The 12,536-nt window shown below is 36.2% G+C and overlaps 1 protein-coding gene across 1 annotated transcript; it reads left to right on the top strand.

Moving 5' to 3' along the window:
- Nucleotides 1-520: 520 nt before the first annotated feature.
- Nucleotides 521-12,170, top strand: CDC45 (cell division cycle 45). The gene is made up of 19 exons (XM_017734738.1): nt 521-539; nt 986-1,128; nt 1,427-1,519; nt 1,968-2,105; nt 2,681-2,824; nt 3,743-3,798; nt 4,395-4,443; nt 5,048-5,109; nt 5,477-5,527; nt 6,417-6,536; nt 6,932-7,063; nt 7,437-7,535; nt 7,782-7,943; nt 8,129-8,267; nt 8,651-8,734; nt 9,205-9,323; nt 9,724-9,800; nt 10,411-10,477; nt 11,135-12,170. The coding sequence occupies exons 1-18, from the start codon at nt 521-523 to the stop codon at nt 10,473-10,475; spliced, it is 1,752 nt and encodes a 583-aa protein (XP_017590227.1). The 3' UTR covers nt 10,476-10,477; nt 11,135-12,170.
- The last annotated feature ends 366 nt before the right edge of the window (nt 12,171-12,536 follow it).

Genomic DNA, 12,536 nt, shown 5'->3' with positions numbered 1-12,536 from the left:
CCCCTCCGGGGCTCGGGGGCGGGGGCGCCCCGGCCCCGGGGGCTGCGGGGCGGGGATCGGCCGCGGGGAGCACCGGGCAGACGGCCGCGCTGAGGGCAGCGGGCCCGGCAGTCACCCGGGTCCTAAAAAATCCCTTTCCTGGGTATTTTTCCCCTTCTCTACCCATGGGAATCTGAGACAAAGCAGCGTCAGCGCGGTGAGGGCTCGCCAGGGATTTCACTTACAGTTCACCTCCTTCCTCACAAGTGATTTTGTGTGTTCTGGATCTCATGCTTAACCATGACATCTCTGAACTACTTTTTAAAGTGTTTTTCCAGCCCTTTCGGTGTTACTTGCCCAGACGCTAAATACTGTTTTCTGCCATCTTTAATGTTTTTCTTGCAGTCTTTCTTGTGGCACGTCTCTCTGCTACTTTTATTTTTAACCCAGGCTTGCTTAACTCCGTTCACAGTGGATGTGTACACTGAGGCGGTGAAGCTTTTGTTGGACGGTCTTTTGTGATTTCTACCAGTGAAATGATATGGATTGTGCAAATGGAAGTATTTATCTTAATTTCTCCATCTGTGAGGAAATCTCAAAACACCCTCCCTCCCAGAAAAAAACCAACACCCTCATGAAACGAAAAAAAAAACCCCATACCAGCCAACCTTAATTTAGGCAAAAGAATTTATTTCCTGCTTTGCCTTGCCCTGATTTTGCTACAGATTTTCTGTTGCAGATCTGTGCTGCAAACGAATGCCATTCTAGACACAATGAAAATAATCGTGGGGCATGACTAGTTGTGAAACTTAAAAACTATGTCAGGTTCAGAGGAGTCTGAGTAGTTACATCTGCCTAAAGCAGCTGACATCTTTTGGGTATGTGGAGTTGCTTATTTTTAATATTGACAGGTATCCAAACTGGTTAATTTTGGGTGCAGTGTCCATTCAGAAGCAATCCCGTTTTATGCTTATGATAATCTCTATCTGAATTTCTGCTGTCTCAGTATTCTATACATTTCATGTACCAGCACACTCTGTTTGGCACCTATATAAATATATTAATGCTATTATTTTGTTGCTTTTGCAGCGTGTTCTTCTTCTTGTTGCTTCAGATGTTGATGCATTATGTGCCTGTAAAATACTCCAAGTAAGTCTTGGTTCATTATCATAGCAGGCTGAACGTAGGAGAAATACGTATGCCCTGGGATCCTATAAATGGGTTTGAACTGGGAAAAGGGGGGAGGTTTAATCTGCTTTTGTAATGTTCATTACCATGAGTTATAGCACTGAAATCTGGTGAGTCATACTCTCAGAGTTTGTGTAGATTTGTCATTTTGGATGTCTTTATTTGAAAGATTTTTATGGAATCGAATCATAGCGTGGTGTAGTGTTGCAGGAGAAGCTTTTTCCCCTCCCCTTTGCTAACATCTGTTGCTTCCTTGCAGGCTTTGTTTCAATGTGACCATGTGCAATACACACTCGTGCCAGTGTCTGGGTGGCAAGAACTTGAAACTGCCTTTCTCGAGCATAAAGATCAGGTGAAAAAATACTGGAAAATTTTTAAGCTGCAGCTCATCTTTTGTAAAGATAAACTTCTCCCCTTCCCCAATTTAAAATATCAGCACTTAAGCTCATGATTATTAGTGGTTACTTCAAAACTGTGGTTGCATTTCAACATACTAGTAATAAACTAGTGAAGTTTTTAACATGACCTTGACTGAATGTGCTGTAATGTTGATAGAGTCAAGTTAAGTTTGCACACATTTTGAGATACAAAGGTGGTGATACTAGATGTCCAACATCCCTGAATTGTATGTTTTGCCTCAAAAATTTTTTTCTGTCTCAGAGACATCAAATATCAGAAAGTAAATACAAGTTTTGGCAATGATGAGTGCTTTGGAGGTTTTGTAAACGTGTTTTCAGTTTTCCATGTTTCCTGGCAATTTAAGTAACACTCTGATTCTTTTTTTCTGCTTTTGTTTGCAGTTCAAATATTTTGTTCTTATTAATTGTGGTGCCAATGTTGACCTCCTGGAAATCTTGCAGCCTGAAGAGGATACTCTTTTTTTTGTATGTGACAGTCACAGACCAATCAATGTAGTGAATGTTTACAATGACACACAGGTAAAAGCTTTTCTTTCTTCTCCCCACAGTGTGGTGGTGAGCAGTGTAGTGCTTTTCTGTGTTTGCAGGACATTAGAGCATTAGCTTGTAGGTCAGAAAGCAGCATTAGTAAGTAAATATTTGCAGTAGTAATGTATGTGATCAGAAAAAATCCTATTTCCAGTAGTAAAATCTCTTAATGTTAGCAATGTGGTAGTTGTCAGTAGTAAACACCTGTTAATCTTGTTGTTATGAATCAAATTGCCATAAATCAGAGGATAAACATCCTCCAGAATGTAACATGTATTATCCCTCAGCATCTAGCAACACACAGAATTTGAAGTATTAAGCACAAATTATTTGATTTTAACAAGCATTAAAATGATAATTATTTCAGTAATGCTGTAACAAAGGAATATGGATTTTTACTCTTATTGTCTATAAATCACTATGATATTTGTACTAAAAACCAATATTTTTTAATGTCAGGAATCAATCACAGCCTAAATGAATTTTTAGTTTCTTTTACTAAGTAAGAGTCCATTTTGCTCACTATATAAGATACTTACTCTAAAATACAGTTTTCTTCTTGCTAGATTAAGCTGTTAGTCAAGCAAGATGATGATCTTGATGTTCCTGCTTATGATGACATCTTCAGAGATGAAGAGGATGAAGAAGAGGACTCAGAGAATGAAAGTGATGGCTCAGAACCCTTAGAGAAGCGCAGACGCTTTGAAGAGGTTTGTTTCACTGCTGTGTTGTGAAAGGAAGAAAAATAACTCTGCTATTACATAGATTTTACATCATAATAATATTTAATTTTAAAATTGTGTTCCATTAGATCACAAATCCAAGTGTACAATTTAAAAATAATCTACTACAACAGGTACAGTTTCACATAAAAAAATTATTTATCTGAACTACACAGAAATATTTTCTCCAAATAAAAAAATGTTTTGAACTTGCTTATGCATAATTCTTTGTATAATCAGTGAACTGGAGAGATCTATCTCCTAATATGTGCTATGGGCTTGGCAGTCTAGCAATAGAACTTGTTTAGGTATGAACTCCTAAAACAAAAGTGTGAAGGTACAAGCTCAAACAGTTTAGCAATGCATTTTGTCTGTGCTTGTAGCAGTAAACTAACAAAAGTATATTAAGTGTACACATGAAATTAAATTTGCCATGCTACTTGCAGCGTATTTTCTATTTATATTATAGAAGCAAGCAGAGGAATGAGACCAGCAACATTAAGGGGCAACTAAATACGAAGACATCCTTAGATTAATATATATTTCACGTTATCTTCCCATTAGCATTGTATGTTTTTTTACTACTAATGTAAAAAAGGCACTATCTTAGCAAAAGAAGATACCAAATTCAAAGGAAAATTACCAATACACGAAAACTTTTCTCAAATCTATTAAATATTTCACAAAGATCTTATGTGTGTTCCTTGGAAATATTGTTGGTAATACTTTTCTCATTAGATGTTGTAAATGGCAATATTCTTTTTTTTCTTTTTTTTTTTTTAAAGAAAGCTTTAAAACAAAAATTTTAATTACATTTTTTAAATTAAGTTTTAATTGAGGTATTTAGATGCTAATCTGTTAGAATATTTTTTATAGCTTTTTAACATGCTGTAAATTAATTTACAGGAGGTAATAGAGAGGACAATGAGAAGGCGACAAAGGCGAGAATGGGAAGCACGCAGGTGTGTAAATAGGTGTTTCGTGTGTTGCTTCTATCTTCTTCTTTCATTCTTTGATTAAAATTGTGTTAAGTATACAAACACAAGATACTAAGCTGTGATTTGCAACGTGCTTTAGTTGTAATTTTGTTTACAAAAGCTAGAGAAAGCGGAGAGAGATACTTAGTACATAAAAAAGTGTTTAAATGGAGGAAATTGTAAACAGTAATTTAAAATTTGAGTACCAATAGGTGGATTGGCTCACTTCAAATAGCTGTAATATTCTTACCTGTCTTGGGGTGAAATTTGTGCTTATGTTTTCTACTTTTACAATTCCACTGTAGTCAATAGGAATGAGCAGAAACAAATCAGATAAAATGGGATTTGAGGAATAATGCTGTAAAAAATTTTTCCTTTTTGCTTTATGAGTACATTTCATTGTGGCTTCCACGTTGTTACTAAAGACTAATTGCTTTGCAGATAATTCCTAACCTGAGTTTAATATTTTTAATTGCTAAAATGGAATTTAAGTATTAATCACCATTTCTGGCTTATATTTTTCATAGGATCCAATGACCAGTTCAGCATTTAGTCAAATGTGGTTTTTTTCTCCATTTTAGACGAGAAATTCTTTTTGATTACGAGCAATATGAATACCATGGGACCTCAGTAAGTATAAACTCTGTTTGCTATAAAACTTCAAGGTGGGAATGTAAAGGTAATCGGACAATATCCAATGTTATAATTACAATTATATAATTACCTAACAATACTATTCAATATAATATTATTACATCTTGCTATTTTTGTATCTTATTGTTATATATATATAAGCTACATTATATATATACAAGTAGTTTAACTTAGTTTAATGTTTTATGGGTTTTTTTAGATCTTTAAAAGGGTATCTATCATTTACAAAATACTGTCTCAAAGACTCGAGCATGTAGGAAAGTTGTTTGTCTTTCAAAGTGTCAGGCTATCCTAAACATAGCACTTAGGACATCAAACTGTTCCTTCTGTCATTTGGCCTCTCTGATTATATTTTATTAAGTGTTTGCTTTATACATAATGCAGATTTACAGAGCTCTCTAGAATATTTTTCTTTCTACTTAGTATCTTAGGAAGCAGCTGGCAGATTGTCAGACTCCAGTGTGATTTCTAGAGCTTTAATAACACGTGCTAGTACTTGGCAGATTTAACTGTTCTATTTGTTTAGTGAACTGTGTCTTGTGCTCATTTATCCTGTCTTTTTTGCTTCTCCCTCTTGTAGTCTGCGATGGTGATGTTTGATCTGGCATGGATAATGTCTAAGGACTTGAATGACATGTTGTGGTAGGTTTCTATCATCATTTTTGTAGTGTTTGGAAGCTTAAACCTGTTGCAAAGACAGGCAAGATTTCCCAAAATTATTTGGTTTCAGTATGAGATTCCAGTTTCTTTTGTACTTGTCTTCAACTAGAGGATGCATCTGTGTAAATTAATTAAAAGGAAAAAGGGAGAATGGTACTATGTGTGTATGTCTGCAAAAAAGGGAATAATAGTAGATGATTTTGTTATTAACTTCTATGTACTGCTAGTAAACAATGTTTCTGATTCATTCTGTTACATACTTAGAGGATTAAATATAATACACTCTATTGGAATATTTGTGAGTTTAACCTTTTTTTTCTATTTCTTTTTTCTTCCAAAAAAATTTTAGGTGGGCTATTGTTGGCCTAACAGATCAATGGGTCCAAGATAAAATCACTCAGTAAGAAAGTTGTTGGTTTTTTTTAAATTTATCTTTTTTATTATTCTTCTTCCTTATTTATTTGTCTATCTTTTAAAATTTTGGTTTTGGGAGTAACTAACAGCAATTAGTAGAGATCAGGAAGCATAAGGGTATTATTATAACAGATGTAATTAACTAACAGTGATATTAAATATATTAATACCTGAATGTGATCTGTTGCCTTCCAAAAATAAGAATATATATGTCTTAAAAAATTACTTTCTATTATTTAGAATTTTTAAGCTAACTTTGTTTTTCACAAAATTATAAATCAATTGCCTCTGGTCTGGGAAGAAATGGTGTTTAATAGTAGTTTACCTAATCATGAACTTGATACAGCTTTATTAAAGGAAAAATTTGTATGTTCTGTATCCTCCAGCTGCCTTTACAGTTTTAATGAACAAGTTTCAGATATTTTTCCTCTTTTTTTGTTATTTCCTACTAGATATTATCAGAATTCTAGTGTTACATGTGTCGACTTTAATTCTACTGTGCCAAGCTGGGATGGCCAAAAAATTGTGGTTCCTTAGATAAAGCAGTGCTTTATCAATTTTGGTTTTGCATGCTTACTAGGTAGTATTGGCAATAATTAGTAACAAAAGGTGTTCTATTGTTACTAATACATGGACATTTTTGAAGAGATAAATGTAATAAGTAACTGATTTCATTGGTCAGTCTGTTGGTTTTTGTTGTAATTGCATGGGTGTATAGATGAATATTGAAAAAATATTATTTAACAAGTTGGGGGGTTTAAAAATGTATCTACAGTTTTCATGCTGCTGATTTTAGGAAGCAATTTTGTGTTCTTGTTATCAAGAACAAAAATTCCCAGGCAGAAAGTGAAGTGACAAACTTGTTTTTGTTTAAGAATGAAATATGTGACTGACATTGGGGTCCTGCAGCGCCACGTGTCTCGCCACAACCACCGCAACGAGGATGAAGAGAATTCTCTGTCCATTGACTGCATGAGAATTGCGTTTGAATATGAGTATCCTTAAAGAAGGTCTGGGGAAAATACACACTACCCCTCTCTGGTGAACCCCTCTGGAGTTTTTATCTAGGGGAAAAAAAATCCCAGCACCATCTCTGCTGAGAATTGAAATAAAATAAAGGGAAATCTGAATGTTTGTTGTGCATGAATCCCTCTTTCAGCAGCTTGTGGAGCTTCAGTTCAGCTTAACCTTTCAGAACTGGTTACTGTTCTGTACTGTACTGAGGTCAGTGTTGCTCCTCTTGTGTTACATCACCTGAGCTTCTCACTGCATCTTGTGCAGCACAGACATGCAATGTGTAAGGGCAGCTGAATACTTACCTACTTGTTGTGGAGTTTGTGGGGTCAGAGGATATTTGTGCTTGCAGTTATTTGCCATAACTCCTGTTCAGCCTGCGCCTGGCACTGTATCAGCACTGGTCTCTCTACGAAAGTCTCTGTAACACCTCATACACCTCTGCTAGCCTTAAGCTTTGGTCTGTACAAGGGCAGAAGAGGCTCCAGGAGTTTTTGGCAGACATGGGGTGAGTTATAAAAATCTGGATCTTTTTTTTTTTTCAGTGACTTACAGGAAAATATAGCTTGCAAGTAGTCAAGCTGTTGGTTTTTAAATATGATTGTGGGGCCCTGAATAGGTGGCAGTGTCTCTGAGTTACACAGCTTGTGTGTTGGTTTACAAGGAACGCTTGCTGTATGCCTTTATGGATGGCAGATCAGTAAAGTAACCTCTGCTTCCTCACATCCACTTTTCAATGACTGAAAAAACAAATGCCTGCAAGTTTAGTCAGACTTAACCTTAGTAAATTATCTAATAATTTTAAAAGTCCTATGAGAAAAAGGCAAAATACCTGTTTCCTCTGGCATACCTGTCAATTAATTTTTTCCTTCTGTTCTTAGTTTGCCTTTGAAGCAAGTGAAACAGAAATTTAATTCCATGGACATATCTTTGAAAGAAAATCTTCGGGAGATGATTGAAGAATCTGCAAACAAATTTGGGTAAATTGTTTTAATACAAAGACTTTATCTCAAAGTACTTTTCAATTAAGTTCAAATATTTTTGTATGAAGAAGATCTAATATGTTCTTTTAAAAATATGGTTCTTCGATTGACAAAGTAACACTAGACTTGTTGCAAATGTTAGGATAAGGCTTTTCTTCATGTTCTTTAGATTAACATACTCAGGAGACAACTGGTCAATGTTGATAATGTTGATGAACTTTCCTGGTTTATTTCATTTTGCAGAATGAAAGATTTACGAGTTCAGACCTTCAGCATTCACTTTGGCTTTAAGAACAAATTCTCAGCAAGTGACATAGTTTATGCAACAACTTCTCTCATGGAGAATATAGAGAAAGAGGGGCCTGAAACAACTAATTTCATTAAGGCTTTGGACAGTCTCTCCAGGTACTCAAACATGCCTCTTAAGTATTTTGCAATTTTATTTAGGGAAATGTAGTGGGATTATGGATCTAAAATATTAATTGTTGCTTCATAAGCTATTGAAGAAAAAAACCAAAACATCTCCGTGAATAGTGTTCATGTGAAAAACTTTAATAAGAAAGTGTCTATTTTTATTCTTTTTGTTGCAGGGGTAACCTGGACAAGCTGCACCAAGGACTGGACCTAGCCAAAAAGCAGTTACGTGCCATTCAGCAGACAGTGGCCAGCTGTATTTGCACCAACCTTGTCATTTCTCAGGGGCCCTTTCTCTACTGTGCCCTCATGGAGGTCAGAATTCTGTGACTTCAAATGGCTTCTCATTTGACTCTCCTTTTTGACTGTATCATCCTTGAATAGCAGTTTCCCTAACTGCTTTGCACAGTAAGAGCTACTTTGTAAGAAAGAACCTATTTCTCTGTACTGTGCTGTCCTCTGATGGGTCAATATCGACATTGCTCTGAACTTCCCTAAGGCAGAATCAGCCCTCACAAACAGGAGAGGGCTTCACTGCAAAGCTGGGTGAGCTCAAACTCCTATATTGTAATGGTTCTTATTAGTGTTCTTTGAGCCACACAAAGCTTCTGGACTTGTCAGTAGGTAATAAAATTAAGTTATTAATTAAGTATAAGAATCATCTTGGATTGTAATTGAAATAATTCTTCTTTTCCTAGGGCACACCAGATGTAAAACTGTTTTCCAAACCAGTGTCTCTGTGCCTGCTTAGTAAATACTTACTGAAATCGTTTGTTTGCTCTGTAAGTAAATCAAAAGCTTTTGACTCTCAACCTTCTGGCTGGTGTAGTACTTATTGTTCTGTCAGATACTTGCAGCTGATTATTAAAAGCATTATATGAAACTATTAATAATATTTTTCTGCTGATTGATTGGATGATTTTAGCATAGTTGTGAATGCTGCTCTAGGGAAGATACCTACTTGGGACACTTCATAGCACTGCGTTTTCATTACTAAGATAATTACAATCTAAACACTTGTGTAATTTTGTAAGTTTTGAGGGAGTACATCACTGAAATTTCTACTAGTCCTTAAAGTGACTTTTACTGTAAGGAAGAAGTGGATTAAGAGTTCCCGTAAAGAAACCACCTTCTGTTGAGCTGTGGAATAGCTGTATCCTTAGGTGGCTATTTGTAATACTATCTCACATGGAGAACTGATATTAAATTGCTTTCTGAGCCTTGTGTAACAAAGAGGCTTTCTGACTTCCAGACAAAAAACAAGCGTTGCAAGCTGCTGCCCCTGGTCATGGCTGCACCCATGGATGTTGAACAGGGAACTGTGATCATGGTGGGGATTCCTCCGGAGACAGAAAGCTCGGACAAAAAGAAGTAAGCATAACGTTTACAAGCAAACATATCTTTCCTGTACTTATTTAACACTGATTATGTTGACTTGAATTGTATCCTTCTCAAAAACACACCTTTTGCATACAGTGTGCATGAGATACTTCAAGAGAAGATACAGATCTTCAAGACCTTCCTTACAAGGCTTTTTCTTTTCCTTCCTTCTTAAAAAAGGGAAATAGTTCACTATATGGCCCATTACTTCACTTCTAAAAGCCTCCAATGTAAATAATCTTGCACGTGAATAAGTGAGGTGCGTGTTGAATACACCTGGAAAAACATCTGGGAGCCATTTCCACCTCTCAGCCAGGAAAAAGTTCCATGCTTCTACCTTGGCAAACATCCTTTCCTGTGACGCTTATTTGTATTTCTACTTCTGCCTCAGCTTTTTTGGAAGAGCCTTCGAGAAGGCTGCGGAGAGCACCAACTCCCGGACGCTGCACAACCACTTCGAGATGTCGAGTGAGTAGCGCTGCCCCGCTCCGGGGCCCGCAGGGGGCGGTGCTGGCGCGGCTCCTTTGTGCGGGTCTGTGCTGCAAACGCAACCCACGGGAGGGCTCGGCCCGGGCTCAAAGCGCTGCCTCCAGCTGCAGAAACCAAAAACTTACCTTTTCGAGGCAGTCTGCATTTTGCATGCAGCAACGGTTTTCACATTTGCACTTCACTTTACAGTCCGTGATGTTATGTGTGAAGGCTGTAAATTTAGCAGCCGAACCAAGCATGGTACTGATGAGACGCTTAGGCAGTGAAATCAGCCCAACTTGCACATGCTTGAAAAAGAGACAGGCTTTTTTAACAATATATATTTATCTATGCATGTTGAACATACAAAGAAATACTCTTAGATTTAAGAAGTGCCTGCTATATTGTGTAGTGAGCACCTAGAAATTAGTTTGCTAAGATCTAAGCACAAAATAAACAATCTCTTCTGCATTTTGTCCAAATAGCTTCTCCTTTTTTAAAGTCGAGTAAGAATATAAATTGGTATACTCAGGCTTATTGTTCTTCAAGTGTGACATCTGGTATATCTTTCAGTTATTTGCATCCTGTAATAAAATATTTCCTATTTTAGTAATTGAATTGAAAACAGAAGATCGGAGCAAATTTCTGGATGCACTCATTTCTCTCTTGTCCTAAAGGTAAGACACTGTAAGGATTAATCTAAAAATTATTACAAATCAAGTAGCCTGCTACTATCTGTAGAATATTTTTTTAAAATGTGGCAACCTTTAGTGAAAATATAAATTGAAGCTAGGAGTTTCTTACAAAGACAATTGTTTTCGTTTGGAGGAGGAGGAGGCAGACAATGTACAAATGAAATTTTTTCTTCCTTAAGAGATGTAAGTTTTGTCATCCATGAGCTTCTCTTTCATTGTTCTTAACTTTTTGTGGCTTTTTAACTTAGGGTGGAAAAGGAGCATGTGTTTGTGTTGTGAGAGAAATGGCAATATTAGCCAATTGTAGCTGACACTCTGTTACTGACATTTAATTCTGATGGCTTGAGATCAGGATGGAATTTTGGCCACAGCAGTGCCACTGGCTTTGACATTAATGCAGAATTTGCATTTTTCTTTCACAGTGTTAGGTTTGTAGTTTATGTTGCTGTGTAGTTTTTGCCTGAAGCAGAGATGAGGATGTAAGACTTTACTTGTAGTTGTGACAAATAGCTTCACACTAGTTCAAAGCTGCTTGTTAGACAGCAGAGTCATGCATGGCTTACAGGATTTCTATGTTGGTTTGTTTCTTTCTTTACACTCTGACTACTGATTGTTTTGTCTTCTGCTCTTGTTATGCAGTGGTGCCTTTTGGCTCCTTGTGCTGGAAGCTGAGGATGAGACCCTCTGAAATTATTTTGGATGTTCCAAAGTTCATGGTGCTTCAGTTTTGGTGTGTCTTAGGTACTGGTACAGGCCTGGACCGGTGTTTTTATGCCTTTTGGGAGGTCAAAAGGATTTTGATCTCAGCACAGAGATACTGAACACATCATTTTCTAAACATCCCACCCTTGTAATGGCAAAAGCTGTCACCTGGTATTTGTATACTGGATTTCTATTTATCAGACCTGCTTTTATTAGTAGACTATACTCTTGTGATGTTCAGTTGTTGACCCATAACAAAAAATAGGTTTTGAAGTTCCATATTTATATTACCATTCAAATGTGCTTTTAAAATTGTCTTGAATGCTTTTTATTTTTTTGAACAAACTATTTGAAACTCTCCTTGAAGTTCTAGAATATTGAAACTGGTTTTTAGTACTGTCAGGTTGAAGTCTTGTAGTTTAATTGAAAGACTTGTTTTGTGAGAGGAGTTTTAAGATTTTAGGGTTTTTAAAATCCAAATACTGAGTAACTGCCAAATACCAAATGAAAAATCTGGGGAATGCCAGTGTTAATAAAGCCTTTTTAGTCATGCATTGTGATACTGCATTGTCACTTGTAGCTTGACTCTGGGAATAGTTTTCCTGGAAGGAGGCTGAAATACTATGATAATTCTGTGAAGACTGTAGCACTATAAATATTGACAGAGTAGCTTATCCTCTTCCATAACAGCTTTCATTTTACTTTGGCCATATGAAATGGGTTATTGGCCTTACCCTGCTGTGCATTGGTGAGTGTGTATATGTGTACATGTGGAATGCTTTTCTACTTGAAGTGTTTGCTTGAATTCACTGTGACTTCAATGTTTTCATGTATTATAATGAATAAGTAGTTTATGTATTATTACATCATTCTTTGTACATATTTTAATACAGATTAATTTAATATTAAATGTGATTTAAATGTAGCCAATAGAAACCTAATTAAACTATTTTTATTCAAACAAAACCTGGTTTGAGTTTTTAAAAAATGTTTTATATGTTGTCATCTTATCTGAATAAAATCACTGTGCCAAGCTGGGATGGCCAAAAAATTGTGGTTCCTTAGATAAAGCAGTGCTTTATCAATTTTGGTTTTGCATGCTTACTAGGTAGTATTGGCAATAAATGATATTGCCCCTTACCAGCACACTTTGGGTTTTACACAGCATACAATAATTCTATCACTTTTCCGAAGTGCCTTACTGGGCATTAGATCTCTGGAAATGGAAACACAGAAGCTTCTGCTGTCTTTTGAACAGGCCAATTAATATGTAAAAGGTAGGAGTCTGCCAACAGATAAAAAAATTTGCATGTCAGCATTTTACAATGTGTGCAATAGA

Source organism: Corvus brachyrhynchos, unplaced genomic scaffold, assembly GCF_000691975.1.
Source record: "Corvus brachyrhynchos isolate BGI_N302 unplaced genomic scaffold, ASM69197v1 scaffold114, whole genome shotgun sequence".
NCBI classification, from domain to species: Eukaryota; Metazoa; Chordata; class Aves; order Passeriformes; family Corvidae; genus Corvus; species Corvus brachyrhynchos.
This window is presented reverse-complemented; position numbering and strand designations above follow the sequence as displayed.